The sequence below is a fragment of the Glycine max genome, chromosome 15 (genome assembly GCF_000004515.6).
Source record: "Glycine max cultivar Williams 82 chromosome 15, Glycine_max_v4.0, whole genome shotgun sequence".
Taxonomy (NCBI): domain Eukaryota; kingdom Viridiplantae; phylum Streptophyta; class Magnoliopsida; order Fabales; family Fabaceae; genus Glycine; species Glycine max.
The window spans coordinates 10,359,770-10,382,812 of NC_038251.2; the positions used below are offsets into that span (position 1 = coordinate 10,359,770).

At 30.6% G+C, this 23,043-nt stretch overlaps 3 protein-coding genes across 6 annotated transcripts; 2 read left to right on the top strand and 1 right to left on the bottom strand.

Annotated features, from left to right (window-relative positions):
• Positions 1-12,654: 12,654 nt before the first annotated feature.
• On the top strand, positions 12,655-13,421 carry LOC100527854 (ubiquitin-40S ribosomal protein S27a). The gene has a single exon (NM_001251554.3). The coding sequence runs from the start codon at positions 12,692-12,694 to the stop codon at positions 13,157-13,159; it is 468 nt and encodes a 155-aa protein (NP_001238483.2). The 5' UTR covers positions 12,655-12,691; the 3' UTR covers positions 13,160-13,421.
• An 815-nt stretch (positions 13,422-14,236) lies between these two features.
• NF-YA16 (nuclear transcription factor Y subunit A-16) lies at positions 14,237-20,680 on the bottom strand. Of its 4 annotated transcripts, none has more exons than XM_003546210.5 (6): positions 20,526-20,680; positions 18,425-18,487; positions 15,960-16,096; positions 15,287-15,388; positions 15,037-15,201; positions 14,237-14,808 (listed from the first exon to the last, which is right to left on the bottom strand). In XM_003546210.5, exons 2-6 carry the CDS (start codon positions 18,450-18,452, stop codon positions 14,623-14,625), a joined length of 618 nt encoding a protein of 205 aa, XP_003546258.1. In that variant the 5' UTR covers positions 18,453-18,487; positions 20,526-20,680; the 3' UTR covers positions 14,237-14,622. The 4 variants fall into 4 exon arrangements, with proteins under 4 accessions (XP_003546258.1, XP_006597658.1, XP_003546259.1 ...); XM_006597595.4 differs by having other exon boundaries at positions 16,022-16,096; positions 20,526-20,613; XM_003546211.4 differs by having other exon boundaries at positions 20,291-20,541.
• Positions 20,681-21,092: 412 nt separating this feature from the next.
• Positions 21,093-22,584, top strand: LOC100808497 (60S ribosomal protein L13a-4). Its single transcript, XM_003546209.5, has 4 exons — positions 21,093-21,456; positions 21,569-21,685; positions 21,940-22,027; positions 22,307-22,584. Exons 1-4 carry the CDS (start codon positions 21,185-21,187, stop codon positions 22,448-22,450), a joined length of 621 nt encoding a protein of 206 aa, XP_003546257.1. The 5' UTR covers positions 21,093-21,184; the 3' UTR covers positions 22,451-22,584.
• The last annotated feature ends 459 nt before the right edge of the window (positions 22,585-23,043 follow it).

A 23,043-nucleotide genomic window follows, 5' to 3' on the forward strand; every position in this document is an offset into this window, starting at 1 on the left:
TTTACATAAAGCCTTTAAGTCTTCAAATAAAGCATCCAATGATCCAAATTAAAGCTTAGCAAAAACTTTCCCATTTGGTTTGAAGTGGTATCTGGTAGCCCTAGCTTGTTCCCTCCCTCTCTTTCCCTCTTACCACATTATTTATCATATTTGTTATCCAACTATTATTTTAAGATATTTATCACTTTTACTAATGGCAGATTTTTATCAAAAAAATCTAATTTGTCATCTTTAATGGAATCTTTTTTTTGCAATCATATATTTTTTTTCCATCTATTAAGTTTAAATTCGAAATCTCATTGTATTAAATTCAGTTTCACTCGAATCAACGAAATATATTATTATATTTCTTTATTATTTATAATATTATTGTTATATCATAATCTATTGTAAATATTTAATATAATTAATGGACTTGAAATGGGGACTCAAAGAGGAGTCAATGGTTGGCTGGCTATACACAAACTTACTTGTGTTTTTTTGTCTCCCTTTGCTATGTGTGATGATCATGGAGTCCCCCTCTATGCCTATAGCTTTTCCTTTTGGAAGAGGAAGAGATTTGGGACAATGAGACCCCGCCATTGGGACAGGTCCACTGGCCTTTGTTTTCCATATTACATTGCGTGATTTTGTTATTAATAAAAGAAAATTAAAACAAAGAAAGGTGGAGGTCCCTTTCAATTCCTTCCAGTCCCATGCGGGGACCCAAAAGGGTTAATCCTTGGTGTTGAGGGTGATGAACCTTTTTTCCTTTCCTTACATGCACCAAAAGAGTGTCATGGACTCACTTGCAACAAGACCCCACCACCACCACTCTCACTCTAGAATTGTGTGCATGCCTTTGCTTCCATTTTACATCTCTCTCTCTCTTCTTGTTTTCTTGAGAGGGTCCATGCATGATAGGAGGTGTAAAGGTGTGTAGCTGCTTGGATAAAGAAAAGGAACATGATAGGATGCTCATGTGAGTGAAAATCTAATGTCTTTTGCAACTAATTATGGCAAGATATCATTTGTAATCGTTATCATTAGTAGTGGTATTTAAGTATATACTATATGAATTTTAATTGCTAATTAATTATACTTTACAAAAGGGATCAAATATTCCTCTCGATCATAAGAGTCTCATGGATACATTTATGTGAGCATACATTATTTTCAAGTCTTCCAACTTGGCTATCATGTATCACCACACCAATTCGCCATGCATGCATTGATTCTGCACTTTACATTATTATCTATATATTTTAATGTACTATAGTAGTTATTTAATTGTAGTTTACTTCATGGGTACTTTTTAGTTTTTTTCATCCATAAAAAATGAACTCAGGTCATAAAGAACTTACAATAACTCTCAACAACCTAATTAAGCTAAATCACATTGGTAAGGATACTTAGTTAATTGTTAGAGATTAATTTCTTTTGCACCAAAAAAAATTAATTTCTTTAAAAATGTAAAAATCATCAAGATATGTTTTACAATCAATAAAGCCATTTTTATATACGCAAATTAGGAATCATGCCTTAGTCTACATTTTTAATAGACTTAACCATTCATGGGCTTTGCTGGCTAATTTAAATGCTGAACTTTTTTTTAATTCATAGAAATCAAAGATAAATATAAAATAATTTATAAAAACTCACCCATCCTGAACTAAATCTTTTGTACAGTGTGCTACAAACTTTAGTTGTATATGTATACAGATAATTAACATTAAAAGTTAGTTAATTAATGATTATTAGTCTCGTTAATAAATTATTTGCATTATTTGTTTTCGAATTGAAAAATCAATAATTTTTTATTGCACTTATCTTTTAACTTTTGACCGTTCAACATAAGATATAATAATCTATGTGTATACGGAATGGATGAAATTATAAATATGTAACTAATATTAATTTATACTAAATAAATAAATTCTTATAATTTAAAATTGTAACAAATAACTATGTTTAGAGATATAAGTTATATTATGATATATTTTAAATAATTCTATTGTGATATAAGTTATATTAAATATTGATTGTTAATTCATTGACAAATATACTAAATTGTCACAAGTAGTAAAGTTATTTGGAAGTCTGAGTGTTAAATCCATAACAACTTTGTTCGTACTTGAGTTGGTGTATATCTTAATTTTTAGGCAAGAGAAGAGTAAAAGAGATGAGAAATTATAGATGTAAAATTTAAAGAAAGTAAAAGTTAAGAAATTTAAAATAGAAGATAAAGAGAGGTAGAAGATGATATAAAAATTTAAAATAAAATATGATAAAGATAGAAGATAAAGATGATGATAATGTGTTTGAATGCTTAAATGTGAATTCATAATGCAAATGTGTTAGAACCTAGCATACCAAAACTACTTGTGATGCAATGCTAATAATTTTTTCTATCTAATGTTATTTCAATTTCCATCCATATTTACTATGACACTCTATCTTTGGTTTTCCGCATGAAGAGCCTAATTTATCTATTTTTCTATCCCAAATTTATTTACAAAGATAAAAATAATAAATTATATTAAGATTAAAGATGGAAAAAATAGGCTAAACAAATATCACTCTATGTCTAGCAATGATTTCATTTAGATGTCATTTCCCAGTTCTTATAAAATAATTATTCAATGCATTACCCCCTAAGCAGTACATGAGTATGGGTGATTAGGCCATAATCAATAAACAATGAAGCCCAAAGAAGAGCAATAAAAACTAGATTACATTACAAGAATTGGTTTGTCAAGCTCCCAATAATGGGATTTAGCCTCTCATTGCCATGAGAGATTTTACACTTTAAGGGTTGACATAGATAAAAGAAGGAAAAAGATGAATAAAGGAAGAGAAGAGGATAATGGACATAAAAAAAATGGTTTCTCCTATTTGAGATACTCAGATTTAGGATGTATTCATTAGATAGCTCTTAGTCTATGTGTTTTTTTTTCTTTGCTTCATACTCCTTTTATAGGCCTAAGGTAGCTTAAAATTCACGCGACCTTTCGCTAAGCGAACCTTTTGAGCTTAACGAGTATGATGGTGATCAAGCGGGATTCACGCTAAGCGTGCCTTTTGGACTTTCTTGTGGGCCTTCTTTGTGTTAAGCATGAGCTGGCCGCTAAGCGAGAAGACACATTGGGTTTGTCTTGTGCGCTAAGTGAGAACATCGAATCAAAGAAGTTATGAAGGGTTTTTATGAAGTATGAGCACATGATCGAAGTTTTCATCTCACAAAAGAAATTTTGTTGATGTATACATTTTAGCTTTGTTCACAACAAAGATATAGGATCTTAAAAGTTTTGGAGTTATAAAATTGACTTGGTGTTGAAAGGAGAAAGGATGAGAGAAAGGTTGTGGGTTTAACCATCACACTAACAAAAACTAACAATTAACATTTATGATATAAAAAAGGATCTTAAAGATCTTAGTGATAAGGTAGTTAACACATTCCAAGAAAAATGGTGATTAACTGCAAGCACAAAATGTCTACCAAGGGCTCATTAATTTTTGTTATTGTTTTTATTACTACTACCAAAAATGTGTAAGATTGATTAATACGCTCAAAATATCATAATAAAAAAAATAGTATTTTGTTAGTAATGTGACTCAATTAAGAATGGTGTTTGAGACATACATAGGTTATTTTGAGAAAAAATGTCTTGATGAGTTTGTTATGAAGAGGTTCGTGAAATATGAGCTTGTTGTTTTTATTGTTTCATTTAACTTATTTAAGACCTTATTAGAATATATCAATAATGACATCAAGTTCAATGGAGTCTCCAAATGTTCATGGTTTTAACCGATTTTTACATGACAAGTATTTTAGTTCTTAATTAACAAAAAAACATTAATGACACTTGATTATATGCCATATAATGATTAATTAGGGATTATATAGTTTAGAATCATCTAATAATTTTTCAAGGAGCTACCAATACATTGTGCAATAAGGCAATCATAATTATCTATTATATTTCAAAGTGGATTAAAGTAAAAAGAAGAGAGAAATAAAGTGAGAAAGAAAAAGACAAATATAATATATGAACATGATAGAAAAGAAAGAAATAAAAACAATAAAAAAGAAGTTAGATAATAAAATTGTGTATTTTAAATATTTTCTTACACAAAAATTTAATTTGGGTGCAGTTTTTATTTTTAGTTAATGCTCAATAGAAAATTATAGACAATATTTTCATTTTTTTTTCAAATCCACATGTCTACATAACTAGTCAATATAAAATTAATTTTTGCTTGAACATCAACTTGAACTTGATTGGAAGATGTTTTCTAAAACACCTGCATTTCAATTGAAGAAGTCTATTTAAATGGAAAATAAATAAATATTTTCTATACCAGATAAAGTAAATTAGATATATAAGTTACACTCCAAGAAATGAGACAACCAATGTGAGACTTATATTATTTCCAAGACACCTAATGTATCCAAACTGAGTGTCTTCTCGCCCACATATCCACATATTTCGTATAACACATCTTGACTTTCAACATATACAAATGACGTGTATAGTTCGACCATGATTATTGCCAATAAACTCACTTAAGGGTAATTACTTAATTTGAAATACCTAAGCAAGATTAAGAGGGCCCAGCAAGATGAATATAAAAAGGGGTGAACCCTTAGGTAAGAGAACTAATTCATTGTCGAGTATTCACTATATATCATCAACAGTTTTGAATTGAATCCTTACTTGAGTGTTGAAGTATCTTTTATAGACATCTTTCGCTCTTTTAAATTCAAATGCATTAGAGACCTAGGCAAGAAATCACTCGAAAAGATCCTTCGACACAACAAAAGACCTTTCGATGAAATGATAAGTGTTTGATCCATATGTAACAAAAATCCTTTCCTTCTTGAATATTTCTGATTAATTTGGCAAGTCTAGCGGGCATATCCTAACCCTAAACATAAGTTTCAATAGATTTTTTTTTTCTTTTCTTTTTTGACTTAAACATCCAATAAATCCATACTTCTGCGGTTTGGGAAGGTTTCAATTTTCAACGAACCACAAAGCTACACGCCAATAGATGGATACTTCGATTTTTCGGGTGTTGACTTGGCATGAAGAAGAAAAAATTCCAAAAGAAATTGAACATGAAAATGATACGCCACTGTTAGGCCTATACTCACCAGAGAATGCCTAACCACTAATTTTCTTTTCTTTTTTCTTTTTGGTCGAAACCAAATGCACTTTTTTTTTACGAAAAACAATCTTACGTTTAATATTCTTCTATATTAATATATAATATTTTTGGAAAAGGCTCCCCTTGCACTTTAGAGGGTGAAGTACAATGATCTTAACCCTTAATTATATTAATGGTTCAGATATTTTTAATTTAATTTTAATTGAAATATATCATTTAAAATGAAAACAAAAAAACAATTTATGGTTTCATGCCCTGCGCTCTCCGATCTTCTTCTTTATGTTTGGTACTAAATCATACAACAATGAGAAGAGCTTTCTAATATCTCATCCGGATTGTTATTAGTTTAGGAAATAAAAAATAAAAAAAAATATTCGGTATAATTGAACTATGATTTCAAACATCAAGGGAAGTACATGCAAATTAAAAGTAATGAGTTACACTTTTTTTCACGAGTTCTGTCAGAATTACGTGTTAACCTTAAGCCATGAATATTTTGGCTTTCTGATATTTATTGTTTCTCTCAATACAGACACGCAGGATTTTCTACTCTGATTTGTTCTTGAAAAGGAGAAGTAATTATCCAATTAATTAATTTTATTGCTCTTAAATATGAAAATACTTTCAACTGGAGCATTTTCAATAATTGTCACTCCTATTTTCTCTTTCCAAAAACAAAAATAGACTAACAAGGGCAAGAGTTCAAAAAAGACAATATTAAGAGTACTAGTACTGATAATTATTTTTCCATTGTTGTTAGATTAAGCCTTGCGTGCCTGCTATGCAAATCAATTTTCCTCAAAGAACACAGATGATGAATGTGAAAATTGGAGTGCAAGATACATAAAGTGTTTTTTATTTTAATTTTAGTGAGTGTTTAGATATGCGTTTGTAGAATTAATTCTAAATTAACTTGATTCTATAAAATTGATTTTAAAGAAAAGTGATTTTTGTTTGGATACTTGTATCTGAAAATTGATTTTCACATTTAATATTATTTGGAAACTTATTCTCAAAATCAATTTTTAAATATATAAATTACTAAAATGGATATTAATTGTTTGGAAAAGTATTTTGTATTAAACATATTTTAAATAGTTAAAAATAAAACATAATTGGAGATATTTTGTATTAGATACATAAAAATTGAAATATATATATATATATATATATATACATATATATATATATATATATATTAATAATTTAAAAATAAATAATTAAATTTATATCATATTTTTTGCACAATAAAATTTAAGTTACTATTCTTTTTTTGGAATAAAGTGTAGCACGTTTCCTAATAATAACTTATTTTTATATTTATTAGTGAAAGAATATTTAGTACATGAATAGGTTGGTGATAAAAGGTATAAATGTTAAAATAAAAATATATTACCATTGTTGACTATTCAAAAACAAAAGAAAGAAGGATAAAATCGAAAATAATAAAAAATATTCACAAAAATTGATTTTGTTGGATCTATAAGCTACTTTGAACAGCTTCAACATGAACGCATGTCTCCCGAACATAATCAATTATCATGCGGAATTCAAACATCTTGGTCAACATCAATATTCATGTTTGACCAATATTAACGCGCGTCCAATTAAAACTAACGCGATTCCAAACATACACTTATTAAACTTAAATCTAAATCATTAATATAGTAAAGGGTCAATATGGTTGCACTTTAGAGGAGTCTTTTCTAATATATTTATTGTGATACTTTTAATTATGATTAAAACTCTAATGGTCACCATTCAATAATCATGGATGAAAATGACTTTTACTCCGGGAAAGACTCATACTTGAGGAAAAAATTATTTGAATATAAGTGTGAGGTGAAATCTCACATTGTGTAGGAATGCGAAATTTGAATAAAGTAAAGATAAAACTCATAAACCTGAGCATTAAAGATTGAAGTTAATGTGTGATATTAATTTACTTATATGTTTGGTCCATAATCCATTGGTGTAAATCTCTCAAATGTTTACCCCTTCGATTGCACAATAATTGATATCAAACCCGATGATCGACTTAGATGAGTAAATGACAATTGTGGATCCATGAACATATGAATCTCTTATGTTGAAAAGTCTTTCTCTTTCTCGCGGGTGTTACAGTAGTAAGATATTAGAGCATGTTGACGATAATGGCTAGATAGCGTGAGGATAGTCATAAAGCTCTAAGGACCACCATCAAATACTCGCATCGAAAATAGCATTCGCTCATGGGTGAGACTATCATGTGAAAGAAACCCACACTTAAATTAGAGATTATTAGAATAAAGTGTGAGATGAAGTTTCACATAATAACAAAAAGGGTGAACACCATACAAACAAATGGGTGAGACTTAAAGTTTATTCCCTCAAATTTTTCAATAAGGTTTAATTACAAATACGTTTAATCCCTCTATTATAATATAATTAATTAGTCGCTTAATAATCATTTTGAGCAAATTTTATCTCTTAATTTTTGGTTGTTATAATTAAGATTTTTTCTTTAACTTAAAATTTTAAATTTCTTATTTTCTATTGATAATTTTCACAATAAGAAGTTATTATATTGTTTAAAATCTTTTTCACTAAAAAATGGCAAACTAAATATTCAAATTTCGTAAGAGAAAACATCTAAATTTCTTCCCATGCAAACTTTAATATCACACCTTATTAAATCCTTCACAATTTATTAAATTTTCACTAAATTTGTATCTTGAAAACTTTAAAAATTGCTTCATATTTCAAATTCATCATAAATCGTCATGTATTTGAATAGATTTCGAAGGATTTAAAATAAAACATTTGATGAAAGTACTAAATGTATTAATTTTTAAAAATAAAAACTTATTTTGTTTGAATTGTTTTTAAAAATTAATACAATTTAAAATAAAAGAAACTAAAAATATAATTAAACAACCAATAAACCCAACTTCTTGTTTTCTAGATAATCACTTTCTTTTTGTGTGTCAATATAGATTAACAATGCTGCATAAAATGAAAAATAAACAATAAAATAATGCTTTATTCTACTTCAAATGCTCAACATGGTTTCTTTCATTTGAACATTTGAAATTGTCAATGAAATTAAATCTCATTTATTATTAAATTTTTCGTGAATATTGGTAAGTTACCGGAAGTACAGAACACGTATAAAATTCGTAAGCGATAATCTATATTCTATATTAGATTATACTATGTAGATTTTGAATATTTTTTTGGTACTTTCTATATATATATATATATATATATATATTTATGTGAAAATGAAAATAACTAATTTTAATCATAAAATTAAAATAAATGATCAAAATAAAAATATTTTAAAATAAATACTAACTTAACATTGAAATTTTGGCTTAATATCTACACATCAAATTATAAATTAATGGCGAATATTAATCAGTGTGCTAAAAATATTGATTAAGAAATTTAAGATAGAAATATTTTTATTAGAAGACAAAAAAATTATATTGTCCATAATCTCTCCTATTATTTATACAAAAAAATATTTTCTTTTTAATTTTTTAATCAAATTCTTAAAAACATTCCACAGTACGTTAAATTATTTATAATATTGCGTTCTAGTAAAATGTTACTACTATTTTATTTACCATAGCCAAATCTTTTTCTTCTTTTTGTTTTGGGGAAGGGGGTTGTTTTACATGTCATGCAACTTCATAGTTGATCAATATCAATTAATAAGTTGAGTCTAGTCATAGTGTCCAGAAAAGAACCTACTTTTTTTTTCTTGCTCATAATCTTCAGAAATTGTAAATTTATTAGCGGCAAATTATGGAGTTTTCTCAATACAGTGAACCGCACGAGAGACCACTACGCTATTTGAGGAATTCAAAGAGTCAGAAAATTCCAACCCTTATCAATTCATATGTCAAAAAAAAAAAAGTTATGAATGTAAACTTTTCAGCTGGTTCTTTGTTGTTCAAATTCTGGCCTGAAAATGATTGATAAGTTGTTGAGGTCAAAAGCATAATTACATTTCTGAATAAGATTCCCTAAGATGTTTTTATGTGTACTCACTTTTGGTAATTTGCTCCTAACTTTGTTTCTTGTCAACTTGCAAATATAACAGGCTGAAATTGCTGCAGAAATGTTGTTAGTTTAATTGGTACGACAAGACTTGCATTTAACTGAGGCAAAATGCTTTCAAGGGTGGGATAGACTTGCTAGCCCCAAAAATGGTGCATTTGTTATTGGGAAAATACATTTCGTAGAAGGTAAAGGAGAAAACATAATTACAGTTCTTTTCTTTAGATATTACAGTATTTGGGTTGTTTTTTTAATTAGAGTTCGAGTTTTATTTCAATAATGTTTGTACTAAAAATTTACATTAACGACTTACGTAAATGGTCGAGGTAAAATTTTAATTCTAGTTGAAGATGACTCCAAACACTTAAGAAATTGTACGTAAGTTTTGTTGAAAAAAAAATGGCCTTTGTAAAATAATAGGTGAAACATGACTCCAAACACAGACACTTCCCCTGTTATTTAGCTGTGAATTCCTAGTTTTGGGGTTATATTAAAACTTAAAATCTTAAATATTGATTTCACAACCTAAAGAAAAATTATCATATATTGCTTTCCTCTTTGTGATATAAAATTTAAGAGGAAGGAGAATACATCTTACTTTAATTCTATTATAATTTTTTTTCTTACAACTATTTTTATAATTAAGAGAAATATAAAAAGAAGGAGAAATTATAAGATAAAACAATGACTGATATAATATTGAAAAATTAATTAAAAAAATGAGCTATGGTAAAATATTATTGTAAGTATTTATAAAAAAATGTGATTCATTCTATATTTATTTGACTGTTTTAATGTATAGTATAATAATCAAACTAAACACATTAAAAAAATTCTTTAATATATAGTCATGTTAACTTTATGCATCATTATCATTATTATTGAGATAACGAATAAAATCACACATAGAAAAGGACAAATAACAAGTTAACACTTCTCAACCCATTATCCAAAAACTTCTAGTAAATAAAAAGTGAAAAGAGTGAGAGAAAAAAAAAAAAAACAAGTAGTTTTGCAGCAATAAGACAAATCCCAACAACGTTGAGAGTTTTAGCCAAAATTTTTATGATTGCTTGTGAGACATTGCTTGGGTAAAAGAAAAGAAGCCAAAACAGTGGTCTTCTAAATTTTGACAACCCTCATTTGCCATTGAAGATATATAATCATATTTGATCGAATGACACATATATAGCTGAAGAGTCAAATCATTGAAAATGTTCAGCAATAATAGGAACGAATCACTTCTCTGACTTCATTCAATTTCTTGTTTACGAGTAAAACCAAATCCATGAATAGCTTCAACAATAACTATATAAGCAAAAAACGGTTGAAGCAATGTGATTTCATATTTTTATTTACGTTTTTGTCTATTTTTCTATAAAAAAAATTCCTAAACACGGTATTGAACCTAAATACGAATTCAGAATTCGATTATGCGTGCAGAAAGTGTTGACACTGCCAACGTTTATGATAAAGATGGTTACCCTTTTAACCTAATGGGTAAAATAAAATTGTCTTTCCCTTTTTTGCTTATCAAGTTACTGAATTAACAAATTATTATTATTATTATTATTATTATTATTATTATTATTGTTATCATTATAAGTGTATTATTTTTATTTAAATTTTTACTAAAAAGCTTTATTCTTTATTATTTTAATCATTTGTTGAATGTGGAGAAGGAGAATATTTTGAAAATATTTCTTTTAGCTCAACAAGATATTGCCCTTGCTTCTCAGTATTTTTAGGTGTGATGGAGAATCAAATTACGTAGTTCTTTTGGTAAAAAAAAAAACATTTTGTAAGTTGATAGTAAATTTTTTATAATATTAAATTTTATATCACTAAGCTATCACAATTAAGATGTGTCAAAGTTTCCCGATGACTAAACAAGAAGTACTCTCATAGTGATTATTCTTAAATTTTTATTTACTTTTTCTATATTATTATAAAAAAAAAAATAGGAATTTACTCCCGCAAAGTTTACTCCTTTTTTTTCAAATAGCACGAATGCATTTTTTTTAGTTTCGTTTTATTTAATGGCAAAAGAAATTGGATGGTGGGAAACTTAAGGCCAACTTGGGCAGGCTTAAATAAACTAAAGGCTGAGCCAGAGCCCAACTCCAACTGAATGAAAATGGATCACAGAGTAAAATGCCCCGCGAAACTTAAAAATGTTGGGCTACTACTTCGTGCACTCCCATGTTGCTTTCTACACTCTTTTCGGAATATTTTTTAACCTTTCACGATGGTTATTTCGGAAGTAAAAAAGGAAGTACATTCTGGAATGTAATTTTACATTCCATAATGGACTTTCTAGAAGAAAAAAATAAAGTGCAGGAAACAACATGAGAAGTGTAAGAAGCAATAGCCGAAGTGTTGTTGTGCGGGGAACTTAGTTGTGTTCTCTATTTTGAGGATTTCATTAATTAACGTTGAAAGTACTGTATATTATTTAAAACAAATAATTACTAACATCTAAATAAATATCCATGTTTGTAATGACTACAATATTGAATAATACGAAAATCCTTACAACAAGAAAATATCTTTAATCATTAAATTATAATATTTTTGGCATGATATTGAGTTTTATTAATATAAATAAAAGTTAATATTTATTATTTTCAGATTGGCCTGTGGAAGTTTGCAATAGAATATGAAAGTTCACAAAATCCAACTCACCTACTTAGTTGCCCAAAGTTCACAAAATCCAACTAACTAATTTCTTAATAAAACAATTTAATTAATATTTTTAAATAAAACATTATATTATATAATTAGATTTTAATTATTCATTTGATCTCTACATATTTATTTTTGACATTCCAATCTCTATTTAAAAACTTCTCATTTTAATTCCTGCAGGCTGCATATAAACTTTTTAATTTATTTCAGTTCCAACTATCCATACATATAGAGATCAAAACAAGTTAAAAAAATGTAGCATAAGAAATAAAAGTCTAAAACAAGTCATTTCTAAAAACTAAATTGTAAAAATTGTATATATGAAAACTAAACTAGTATACCTTTCTTGGCTTTTCTGCTAATCTCAGGCTTTAGTAAATTTTTGTTTCTCAAAGAGGTCACGAGTGTCTTCCAATTCATTTGATCAAATAATAATCTTTTGCTTGTAATGCGATGTCAGTACAAAAAAATTTTACACATGAAAAAAAATCAAACACAATTTTTTTTTCACTAGATAAATTATTTCCTCACACATAAGTGTAACCATATTTTACATCACTACACCAACACTATGAGTTATAATTTTGATCAATAACCTATGAGTTAGTTAGTTCAAGTGTAGTAGTATAAAACTAAACTAGTAATTATTTTTTTTCTTAATAATAATAATATTAAGCTGGGAAAAGTGGGCTGAGTCCAGCAAAACATAGGCCCAAAAACCCATAGAAACCTAACGAAGCCACCTTTAAAATGTCGGAAGCAACAATTCTTGGCCTTGGTCTGAGAGAAACCCTAGCTAGCCACAATGCAGATATTCGTGAAAACCCTAACGGGGAAGACGATAACCCTAGAGGTAGAGTCATCGGACACAATCGACAATGTGAAGGCGAAGATCCAGGACAAGGAGGGCATCCCGCCGGACCAGCAGCGCCTGATCTTCGCCGGTAAGCAGCTGGAGGACGGCCGCACCCTCGCCGACTACAACATCCAGAAGGAGTCCACGCTTCACCTCGTCCTCCGCCTCCGCGGCGGCGCCAAGAAGCGCAAGAAGAAGACCTACACCAAGCCCAAGAAGATCAAGCACAAGCACAAGAAAGTCAAGCTCGCCCTCCTCCAGTTCTACAAGGTCGACGACTCCGGCAAGGTCCAGAGGCTCCGCAAGGAATGCCCCAACGCCGAGTGCGGCGCCGGGACTTTCATGGCCAACCACTTCGATCGCCACTATTGCGGCAAGTGTGGTTTGACCTATGTTTACCAGAAGGCTGAGGCTTAGGGTTACATTTCGTTTTTTCTAGTTTCTGGATTTTGGAATTTTATTATTAGTATAATACTCTGTTTTTTTGTCTGTATTTTGGTCGCATATTATTATGACTGCCTGAATGTTCTGCCTTTTCATAATTTAGTTTCAATGTTTTATGAATTGTGTTGCATCTTTTGTTTTTTAAAATTGGTTTTAATTTTGAAATGAATTGATATGTAGTTGGTTGATTTTACTAAGTTTAATGGAAGTTTGTAGGTAAAATCAATTCAATAACTATAATACCAGTATTCATATTTTTAAATTCAGTATCTTTACTAAAGTCATCAACGAAGGCAAAAGATAATTTATTCTGATACTTTTCACCCATGGGTTTTGTTTTGTATGTGCTGATCTGTTGTGTTTGTTTGTTTGTGATCAACGTATGTGCTTTGTGGATTTTTGTGTACGATTTTGTAGTATAACAACGTTCTAGGGTAGCACTAGTGTGAATTATGAAATGGATTTAGTCATAGTGATATTGAGAGGCTAGCTCCTATTTTAAATTTACCTTAAAGGAAATTTTAGACTGTTATAATGCTCTCTTTTTCATTGTCGACTGAGTTCTTAATTGTTTTCCCCCTACACTCACATTTTGACTTGAAAATTAGATTTTTTTTATAATGGTAGTTGTTTATAGAACAATAAAGCAACTTTTATAAGAACTATATCAAATCTCATTTATTCTAAATAATATTTTAAATTGCCTAAAAAAATCTAATTTAAACATCTGCATCGGAATTGCACTTGTTGCCAAATGCAACTATTTTTAGTAAACCCATTTTTTTTTGTCAAAATGGCGAAAGCATTTTGAGTATTCTTGTGAGGTAAGTATTTGAAAAAGAGAAATGTTGTGTCGCAGAAATAAAATACATCTAAAAGTTTAGCCGGTGGCTGTTGATTCACAATCCCATATGGCACAAATAATGGACACAGATTTAGTTCACAGCCAAAATAATAAGATCCATTCATAATATAATCTATTAAAGAAATGTGAACCTCTTCCGTGAACCTCTTCCTTCTATCTGCAACTGTGCGAAATTTAACCAATCCTTCTTTAAACTTATCATCCTCGTTTATAACAACAAATCAAAAGAGAGCTACAACAGTTAATTCTCACAAGCTAAATAAATATAATCCAACCAAATTTTCTTTCCCTCCGACTCCGAGGCACCAAATAAACTAAGAAAAGCCCACACAATAAAAATCTCATATACAAAGGCTAGAAAGGACCCTAACGGGGATAGATTTAGTTATATCACTTCAATCTACATTTAACTTGTTTTATTTTGCAACATCCTAACATACCTATTACACAAAATCTATTTTTACCTATGACGTACTGACCGAACGAGGATGCTGTTGGTTGGAGATTCGACTCCCAATATAGATATACACAACAGATCCCTGCAATCTACAGCATCACCATTTCTATAGTTTTAGGATGTTCTATCTGATGGTGCAAGCTCATTTTTATCAGAATTGAGATTGATATTGGACTGTGATTCGTCAGTTGATGCTACCTCATCCTGTTGATTCTCATCTTTCTTTGAATTCAAAAACCGACCTCCACATCCTCTTGCTCTTCTTAGTGCATGCAAATGTCGAGATTCATGCAAGTATGGCTGAAACATTTGTTTAAAAATCAAATAAACCCATAGAGGATGCATGGTAACTTGAGAGTCAAATAAATTCATGGAGGCACACAAAAAAATATCAACATAAAGACAAAAAGTTAGCAGCTAACAACACAATTTCCAGGAACCTTCTTCCCTTCATTTTCCATTTCCAGTAATTACTTTTCTTAATCAACTTTTCACACCATTAAAGAGGAATGTGAGAACAAAATATACCTTTCGATTCCTTGCAGCTTTTTTTTCTGATTCAGCTTTAGCACGGGACTGCCTGCGTCTTAATATACCATGATACTGTTTTGCATTGACAAACACAGGCTCCTCAACTGTATCAGTTGGCAAAGGAACACCTGCTTGTTGAATTCCCATTAACTGAAGGTGGACCTGGCACAGGATATGATTCAACAATGAGGATCATAACAAGAGGCCACAATATTGCAAACATCAACATCAAAAGATTAGAATGAACCATTGGGTTTCCACCATAAGGTTGTGGGGGATAAGTTTGTGCATCATAGGGAGCAAAGATACTTCTGTAGTATGGATCTGGATATGGGTAAGTGGGTGGTACCTTCAATTAGATACAAAAGCAACAGAAATCTGTGAAGTTCAAACAGTTTAGCTTCTAAAATATGCCAGGACAGAAAAACCAACATCAGTGTAGCAACAAGATAAAAATATCCAGGAGGGGAAGGGGAGCACGAAAGTATTCAATTGCCTGACCAAGTCTGAGCAGCCACTTCTTACTTCTTTGATATTACATCAACATAACAACTGGCACCAGTACTTGCTCAGGCAATCATTCATAACCTTCAATTGTCAGGTCAAAGAAACTCTGGTTATTTCAAGAAAATAAGTTCATCATCAAACATAACCTCTAAGGAAACTTATTTACACATCAAAACTTCAGACAGAATTTCATTATTTGTCAGATTACAAGTCTTTATTTAACCCATCCCAGGCTAAACTAAGTGCGCAAGCAGTTTTTAAAATTTAAATTGAAGTGTTTGATGAAGTTCCTTAGCATTTTTTGAATTAATTACCAGCTCCAATGAGAGCACTAAGGATGCAAACCACTGAAGAAACATATTTTGTTTACTAAGACAATGACAAGACAGCCCATTATAATGTGAAGTTCATACCACAGCATGCCCAGTTCCAAGCTGCGGAGGTGTTGCATACTGAACATTCTGAGTACCAATACCTGCATGAGAAATTCCATTTGCAGATAAATGCTGCATTTGTGGTTCCGACTGCTGCTGCTCATCAGCTTCATTATCTAGACACCAAATAGTAAATAACTTCAGGATTCAGAGATTACTTCTGTACATGTTTTTGGGGGGTGGTTGGACTAGTCAAATGCATCACTTTAAGAAAAACACAACTTTAGATAGCATGGCAGGCAAGCTCAAAAAAAATATATTCATAAGATAAATAATTGAATGTCAACCCAATAAATAAAGGGCCACGATAAGCAAAAGATAATTTTCTACTCCACTTGTACCATAACCAGAATGCAGAAGCATATACTCCACTTGGAACACAAACTCCAGATCTATGTTTAGTTTGTAAGTTCTAAAAGAAACAGAAGATGCTGAATATATTTAGTTTGACAGAAACGGAGAGAAAAAAAAGGTATATTCTTTGAATGGAACTTTATGCTTAATCTGTCAGTTAGAAAGGGATGTATGTTCAGTTTGTAAGTTTTAAGAGAAACAGAGGCTGCTGAGTATATTTAGTTTGAAAGAAACAGAAAGAAAAAGGGATATTCTTTGAATGGAACTTTTATGCCTTATCTGTCAAATAAAGTGAGCTTTTATAAATTCTTCTTTGTAATTTACTTATTTTTATTTTTTTAGGGCATGAAGTGAGGCTTTATTGGGGGGAGAGGGTATGAGTTAGTGGTTTATTTAGGATCTTGAAGATTTATTATTAATGCACTACTTTGGTTAAAAGATAACTTCCTCTTCTACAGAGTACAGAACATACAGAACAGGAGTGTGTTGTTTCAAATTCCTTCAATCTTAAACTAATGAGTTTCAGTCTTTCAAAATCACTGAAGGACAGCTATTCAATAAAGCAATTACAAAAACTGAGATAGCTAAATAAAAAGAAGAGAAGAAAAAGGAGAGAAAATAAACAGAATTTAATTAATGATAAATTGCACAACAAGAAAGACACTGTAAAATTGAGAACATATACTACACAACACAAGTTTTATTTCATAAGGAATCCAGAAAGTAATCCAGTAAGAATTCTACACCATAAGTAAAAATAGAGCCGATAAAACTGAATTTGCAATTTGCTTAATATTAATAAATAGAGACAGTATAATATGTGTCATTAGTTTTTCTAAACCGCAAAAAAAAAGTTATTCTTAGTTTTTTACTAAGTTGTAATACAAAGGAGTGTAAAAGTAAACAGGTAACTTATGGGCTTTCCCATTGTAAAGTCAAAGTTATTATAGAATTTAGGGTTAATTTCTGTACATCCTGCAATTAGCTTTTTATATATGTTAGGAGTTTACTGTTTACTAACATGATTTTCTCTGGCATTTTTCCAAACAAAAAACAGATGAACAGCAAGAAAATAACAAATTATTACCAGGGAATTAGATAAAGCAAATATGTTTCAATTTCTAGATGAATGCTAATAAGATATTCAAATTTAAACCCCTTTTCCATCCTGCACAGGTGCACCTTCCAGTGAGAGACAGAAAGCATCAAATAGACATTTATGCTTCAATTGTTTCAGGAAAATATTTATAAGCATTATTTTATGCACATTATTACAGCTTAGCCCTTCAAACCATAATCTTTTAGAATATAGATTCCAGATTCACATTAGATTTGTCAAGGATGACATTCTTACTCATAAACAAACAGAAAATTAAAAACAATATGGTAGTAGATTTTGCAGGTCAGAATGGTAAGTATTGCATGAATTGGCCAAAATTAAAATGGATGTCAAATAAGCTAACAAGGGACTAGCTAAAATTGGAACATGTAAGTTCCAAAGTTCAGTTTATGAAATATAAAATAATAGGTTTAAGGCTTGAAATAAAACAATATGTGGGTCTCCCTAGTACCCCTCATCCTTCTAAATAGTCTTCCACCATGTCTCTTTTTTGTCTCATCATCTCTTTTTAAAGGGGCATATTCAGCAATTCCTCATTTACCAGGACCTACGTAGGTCATCATCCATTCATCTTACATTCCCAAGCCATCTTGAATGGTTTTCCATCTCACCTTTGTCCATTCATCAATCACAACATTCCTGATTTTTGTGCCATTTTGATTGCAGCTCAATACCCAGATTTCAGTCCACTCAACATTGCAAGTCTAGCTGCAATTCAATAAAACTTTCACCGTAGCACATAACTTCTAGGGAACACCCTAGTATCATCACAACTATGGCATTTAGAATGCATTTCAAAGTGCCCATTTCCGTTGAACAAATGTTCTTACATGGGTGACCAAATCAGACAACAAAACACAAGAAATTTTCACATAAATTGTTTACTATTGAGAAATAAATGTTACCCACTTATAATGAATTGAAAAGGTAGCTTAAAGATAAATTGGAAAGGATATTTCTATGTAAATACCTGAGATGTCACGAGTAGATGTAGTCATGATTTCCTGATTTACATGCAATGCAGTGTCCAAATCTGGAAGCAGAACACATAGTTAATAAAATCCAAGAGTATTGCACATACATACTTTGAACAGAAAACAGAATCAGGGGAAAAGAAATGAAGCAAATCACCAGAAGTTGGTACTCTATGCAATTTATAGTTTCTTTTTCTTCAAATGAAAAAAAAGTGTTATCTTTTGGATATACTATGTTAAAAAACATAGATGCAGCCAACAAACAAAAATGAGACAACTAATATCTAAGATGAATGGAGTTCACAGAAGAGGGATAGAGCCAGGCAAAAATTTAAAGATGTACAAAAAATTGATGCTGATCAACCAATTCATCAAGTTGCTATAATTATTATAATTGGTCATTAGCTCTACTCATATAAGTATAAGAAATACAGATTAAAAAAAAATTTCAGAACAACCACATTAAAGAAATAAACAAAAGCCATAGGGACCATGTAGTAAACATGTTTATGCATGCTAATTTAGTATGCCCAGGTGTAACAACAATCAAGCCTTTTCCTACAAGGTGGGATTGACTACATCCTAAAGGGATCAAATGACACAATAGTGTTTTATTGTGAATCATGTTCATAGACAAACTATTGACCTATAAACTCTTCTTTCACCTATAATTTTTCTCAGTCTCCCTCTAGCTCCCGTGATAGTGCTACCTTCTACCTAATCTACTTTCAAAATTAAGGCTTCTACCAATCTTCTCCATGCATGCCCCAACCTTAAGGTGAGATTTTACTAGACAGTAGGTGCTATCCTAACTTCTTTAAGGGCACTCATTCCTAATCCTATATTGTCTTGTATGCCCACTCATCCAATGCAATATTCTCATTCTGCAACATTGAGCTTATTCTCTTGTTAGTTTTTTTCACCACCAATACTCAATCCCTTTTACATACAACATCACAGGTCTTATGGTTGTGAGGTAAAATTTTGCCTTAAGATTCAGTGGTGCCTTTCTATCACAAACAACACTTAAGGCGCACTTCCATTCTATCCACCTTGTTTGAATCCTAGGGTTTACATTCCCCTTTAATTCTCCATCATTTTGTACGAAGAACTCAAGATAACTTAACCATGTGACTTGTGGTAAGGTATGGTCTCCAAATTTCACCTTTAAGGTATGATTGCAGCACCTCCCACTAAACTTATAATCAATCATTTACTGTACCACCTATTACTGCAGCCAAGGGAGTAGAGAGCATAACAAGTAATTCAATTTTCATATTCTATGGATTATGAGAAGAGTCCACTAAAAGGGTCTGCATGAGACAATTCATTTGTATATCAAATTGTTTTAGCAACATCTATCAATTATAGCTCGAAGAATAGGATTTTGGGGTCAAACACAAGGATTTTGGATTGGAATATAATGGAAGCACCAAAATAAACTACTAATCCATTTCAGATATGATCAAATTTAATTAAAACAACAAATAAAGGAAAAGGGTTGTTTAACCTATCCAATGTTCAAATTATTTTTTTTGGCATTATTCCTCATATTGAGCTTTATGAAGACATCTCCTAAAATCACATCTGAATACCATGTTAATTATGCAGACAATGTTCACAATTAACCGAGTTACCAAGAAGGTAACTAAAAACTTGCAAGCAAAACCAAAGACAAAATCCACACTCGGTATCCATTTCCAATTCTTAACCCAATACATTAGGGTTCAAAATCAAAGACTCATAAGCATAACCAACCAATAATACAAAGAAAGAAGTTCAAATCAAGCTAGCAAGTGCAAGTTTATATATATATATATATATATATATATATATATATATATATATAAATTTCTGATTACCAATCCGATTCGAAGGACAATAATGAATAGCAAGGCTCGGAAAAACTGTAACCAAAACCAGAAACAAAAGATTCAAAACTGGCAAAGGGTGGTTTTCGGTTACAGAGCAGTTGAAGAAAAAAAGGCAAAAGCGAAGAAGTAAGTGCTGCAGTTCGTTAATTGAATTGAATTGAAGTGCTGCTGCAAAAACAGTAACAGAACAATAGTGGGAAAAGAGAAGAGAAAGTGTTCTTACAACTTAGGACTGTGCTGTGTTGTGTCGTAGCTGCCACCTATCATTTTGTAATTTCTAAAAGGGTAAAGTAAGTATATTTGGTAAAATATGTGAAATTTGGAATTGGTTCTTCCATACTTTTTCATCCCATTGCAGTCACTCTAAAATATTATTTATCAGTATGTTAATTCTATTAATGAATTTAGTTACTCCCTAGACAAAATTGAACATATATTTGAGGTATTTTTAAAAACATTTTTTTAAATGATGGTAGTGCACGTTAAAATATTATATCAACATATTGAATTTAATTAAAAAGTTAACATATAATGTTTTTACTTGTTATTTGAGTTAGTTATGCATATTTATCTTATAATTTTAAATACTAATATATAATTGGTATGAGGGTACTCAAACCCAAAGGATTGAGGTCAGTTAGATAAAAAAAATGTAACTAAAAAATGATACTTTATTAAAGGTAATTATTAACTTATTTAATAAAATTAATAAATATTTCATATTTATTCAGTAGTGAAGTACATATGGTAATTTTCTCAATTATCTAAACTATATTTTTTTTATCTTGCTTGTATAGTATTTTATTTTCAACCTACCTCAAATTAAAACCCTATAGCATCAGCCCATCAACTAGCAAAAAGGAGTTTGTGTAAGGGAAGAAGATGGTGTCAGGTTCTGGAATCTGCGCAAAGCGAGTGGTGGTGGACGCTCGCCACCACATGTTGGGTCGGCTAGCGTCCATCGTGGCGAAAGAGCTTCTGAATGGGCAGAAGGTTGCGGTGGTGCGCTGCGAAGAGATTTGCATCTCCGGCGGTCTGGTGAGGCAGAAGATGAAATACTTGAGATTCCTCCGCAAACGCATGAACACCAAACCCTCCCATGGCCCTATCCACTTCCGCGCCCCAGCCAAGATCTTCTGGCGCACCGTTCGTGGGTCTGTCTGTCACTTTTTGTTATTATTATTTCATCTCATGTATAAAACCTAGTTCAATTTCTTAAAAAGTTGGGAACTTTTTGTGTTTTAATCTGTTGTTGGGTTTTTGTAGAATGATACCACACAAGACAAAGCGTGGGGAAGCTGCTCTTGCTCGTTTGAAGGTTTATGAAGGAATCCCTCCTCCATATGACAAGACCAAGAGAATGGTTGTTCCTGATGCTCTCAAGTAAGACTTTTTCTACTGTTTTTTTATGCTAATATATTTAATTTTAATATAGTTTGATAGGCCTACACTAGCAACCTATTTGAAATCATTCATTGTACATGTATGGTTTGTAAGGTTGATATTGTTGAAGTAAATTAACTTTTCATATATGGTGGCTTGTGATTGGATGAAGGTGTAGAAAAGCTTAGTATTTTTAGGGCATGATTTTTGTTTATCTTATGGATGTTGAACTAATTGATGAAAAATGGAATCAGGGTGTTGAGGCTTCAGAAAGGACACAAGTACTGTGTATTGGGCAGGTTGTCACCTGAAGTTGGATGGAGCTACTATGATACCATTAGGGTAAGTTCTTGCTTTCTGAGCTTTTGTTTCCCTAATATTTCAAATGTGTATTTTCTACAACATATTCTAATATGATCTCATTGCTCATTTTGAAAGACCATATATTTGTTTGCTATTTATCTATTATTACTACTATGATTGTGCAAAATATATGGATTTTGGGAATATGGTTGACCCCCCTTGGAAAGTTGTTTTTCCTTGTTCAACCTTAAAGGGGAATGAAAATTATATTGTTGGAATTTTTGTGTTTGTTGACACGGATGTTTTTATTGCTCACAGGAGCTGGAGAAGAAGAGAAAGGAGAAGGCAGAGTTGGTTTATGCGAGAAAGAAACAACTCAACAAATTAAGGGTGAAAGCTGAAAAGGTTGCTGAAGAGAAGCTCGGTTCCCAACTTGATGTTCTTGCTGCTGTTAAGTACTGAGTAATCTGTGTTTTTAAATTTTTGATGCCTACTTATTACCAAATTGAACTACATTTCAATCTTGCTTAAGGAGATCGTATTTGTTATTGGATCATAAATTTGATATCTGATAATCTTGACAGATGTTTTATTTATAGTGTGTGTTTTGTATAATTTTCGTGTCATGCAGAAATTTTCCATCCCCTTGGGAAAAAGAAGAAAAGATGTTTACGGTTAACCTTGTTTACCTGCTCTAGGCATAGTCATTTTTTCAAAAATATGTTTCAGCTTTTTGTTTGTTTCTGGTAATCAAGCATTTTGAATTTGTTCCCTTTATAGACCAACATGATCAAAAGTTATTCCATTCTTACTGGAATCAAATATCCCTTCTAATTCATCGGTTGTCATCTTATTCTCAGGATTAACTAAAATATGTTTATAATACAATTTTCTAAATTTAACAATTAATCGTGGATTATTTTTATTATTGTAAATTATTTTGAAGATAATTTATTTATAAATAGTACTTTCTGATTTAACTGAAATATATCTACAGTATAATTTTTTAATATTAACTATTAGTTTAGTTATTAAATTCGTATTTTATAATTTAT

Excerpts from the sequence above, each read along its gene's own strand:
- NF-YA16 (XM_003546210.5), bottom strand. The coding sequence starts at position 18,452 with ATGACTACATCTACTCGTGACATCTCAG. Across the intron at positions 16,097-18,424 it reads ATCTACTCGTGACATCTCAG|ATAATGAAGCTGATGAGCAG; the intron begins GTATTTACATAG and ends TTTGGTGTCTAG. Across the intron at positions 15,389-15,959 it reads TTGGAACTGGGCATGCTGTG|GTACCACCCACTTACCCATA; the intron begins GTATGAACTTCA and ends ATCTAATTGAAG.
- LOC100808497 (XM_003546209.5), top strand. The coding sequence starts at position 21,185 with ATGGTGTCAGGTTCTGGAATCTGCGCAAAGCGAGTGGTGGTGGACGCT. Across the intron at positions 21,457-21,568 it reads TTCTGGCGCACCGTTCGTGG|AATGATACCACACAAGACAA; the intron begins GTCTGTCTGTCA and ends GGGTTTTTGTAG. Across the intron at positions 21,686-21,939 it reads GTTGTTCCTGATGCTCTCAA|GGTGTTGAGGCTTCAGAAAG; the intron begins GTAAGACTTTTT and ends AAATGGAATCAG.
- LOC100527854 (NM_001251554.3), top strand. The coding sequence starts at position 12,692 with ATGCAGATATTCGTGAAAACCCTAACGGGGAAGACGATAACCCTAGAG.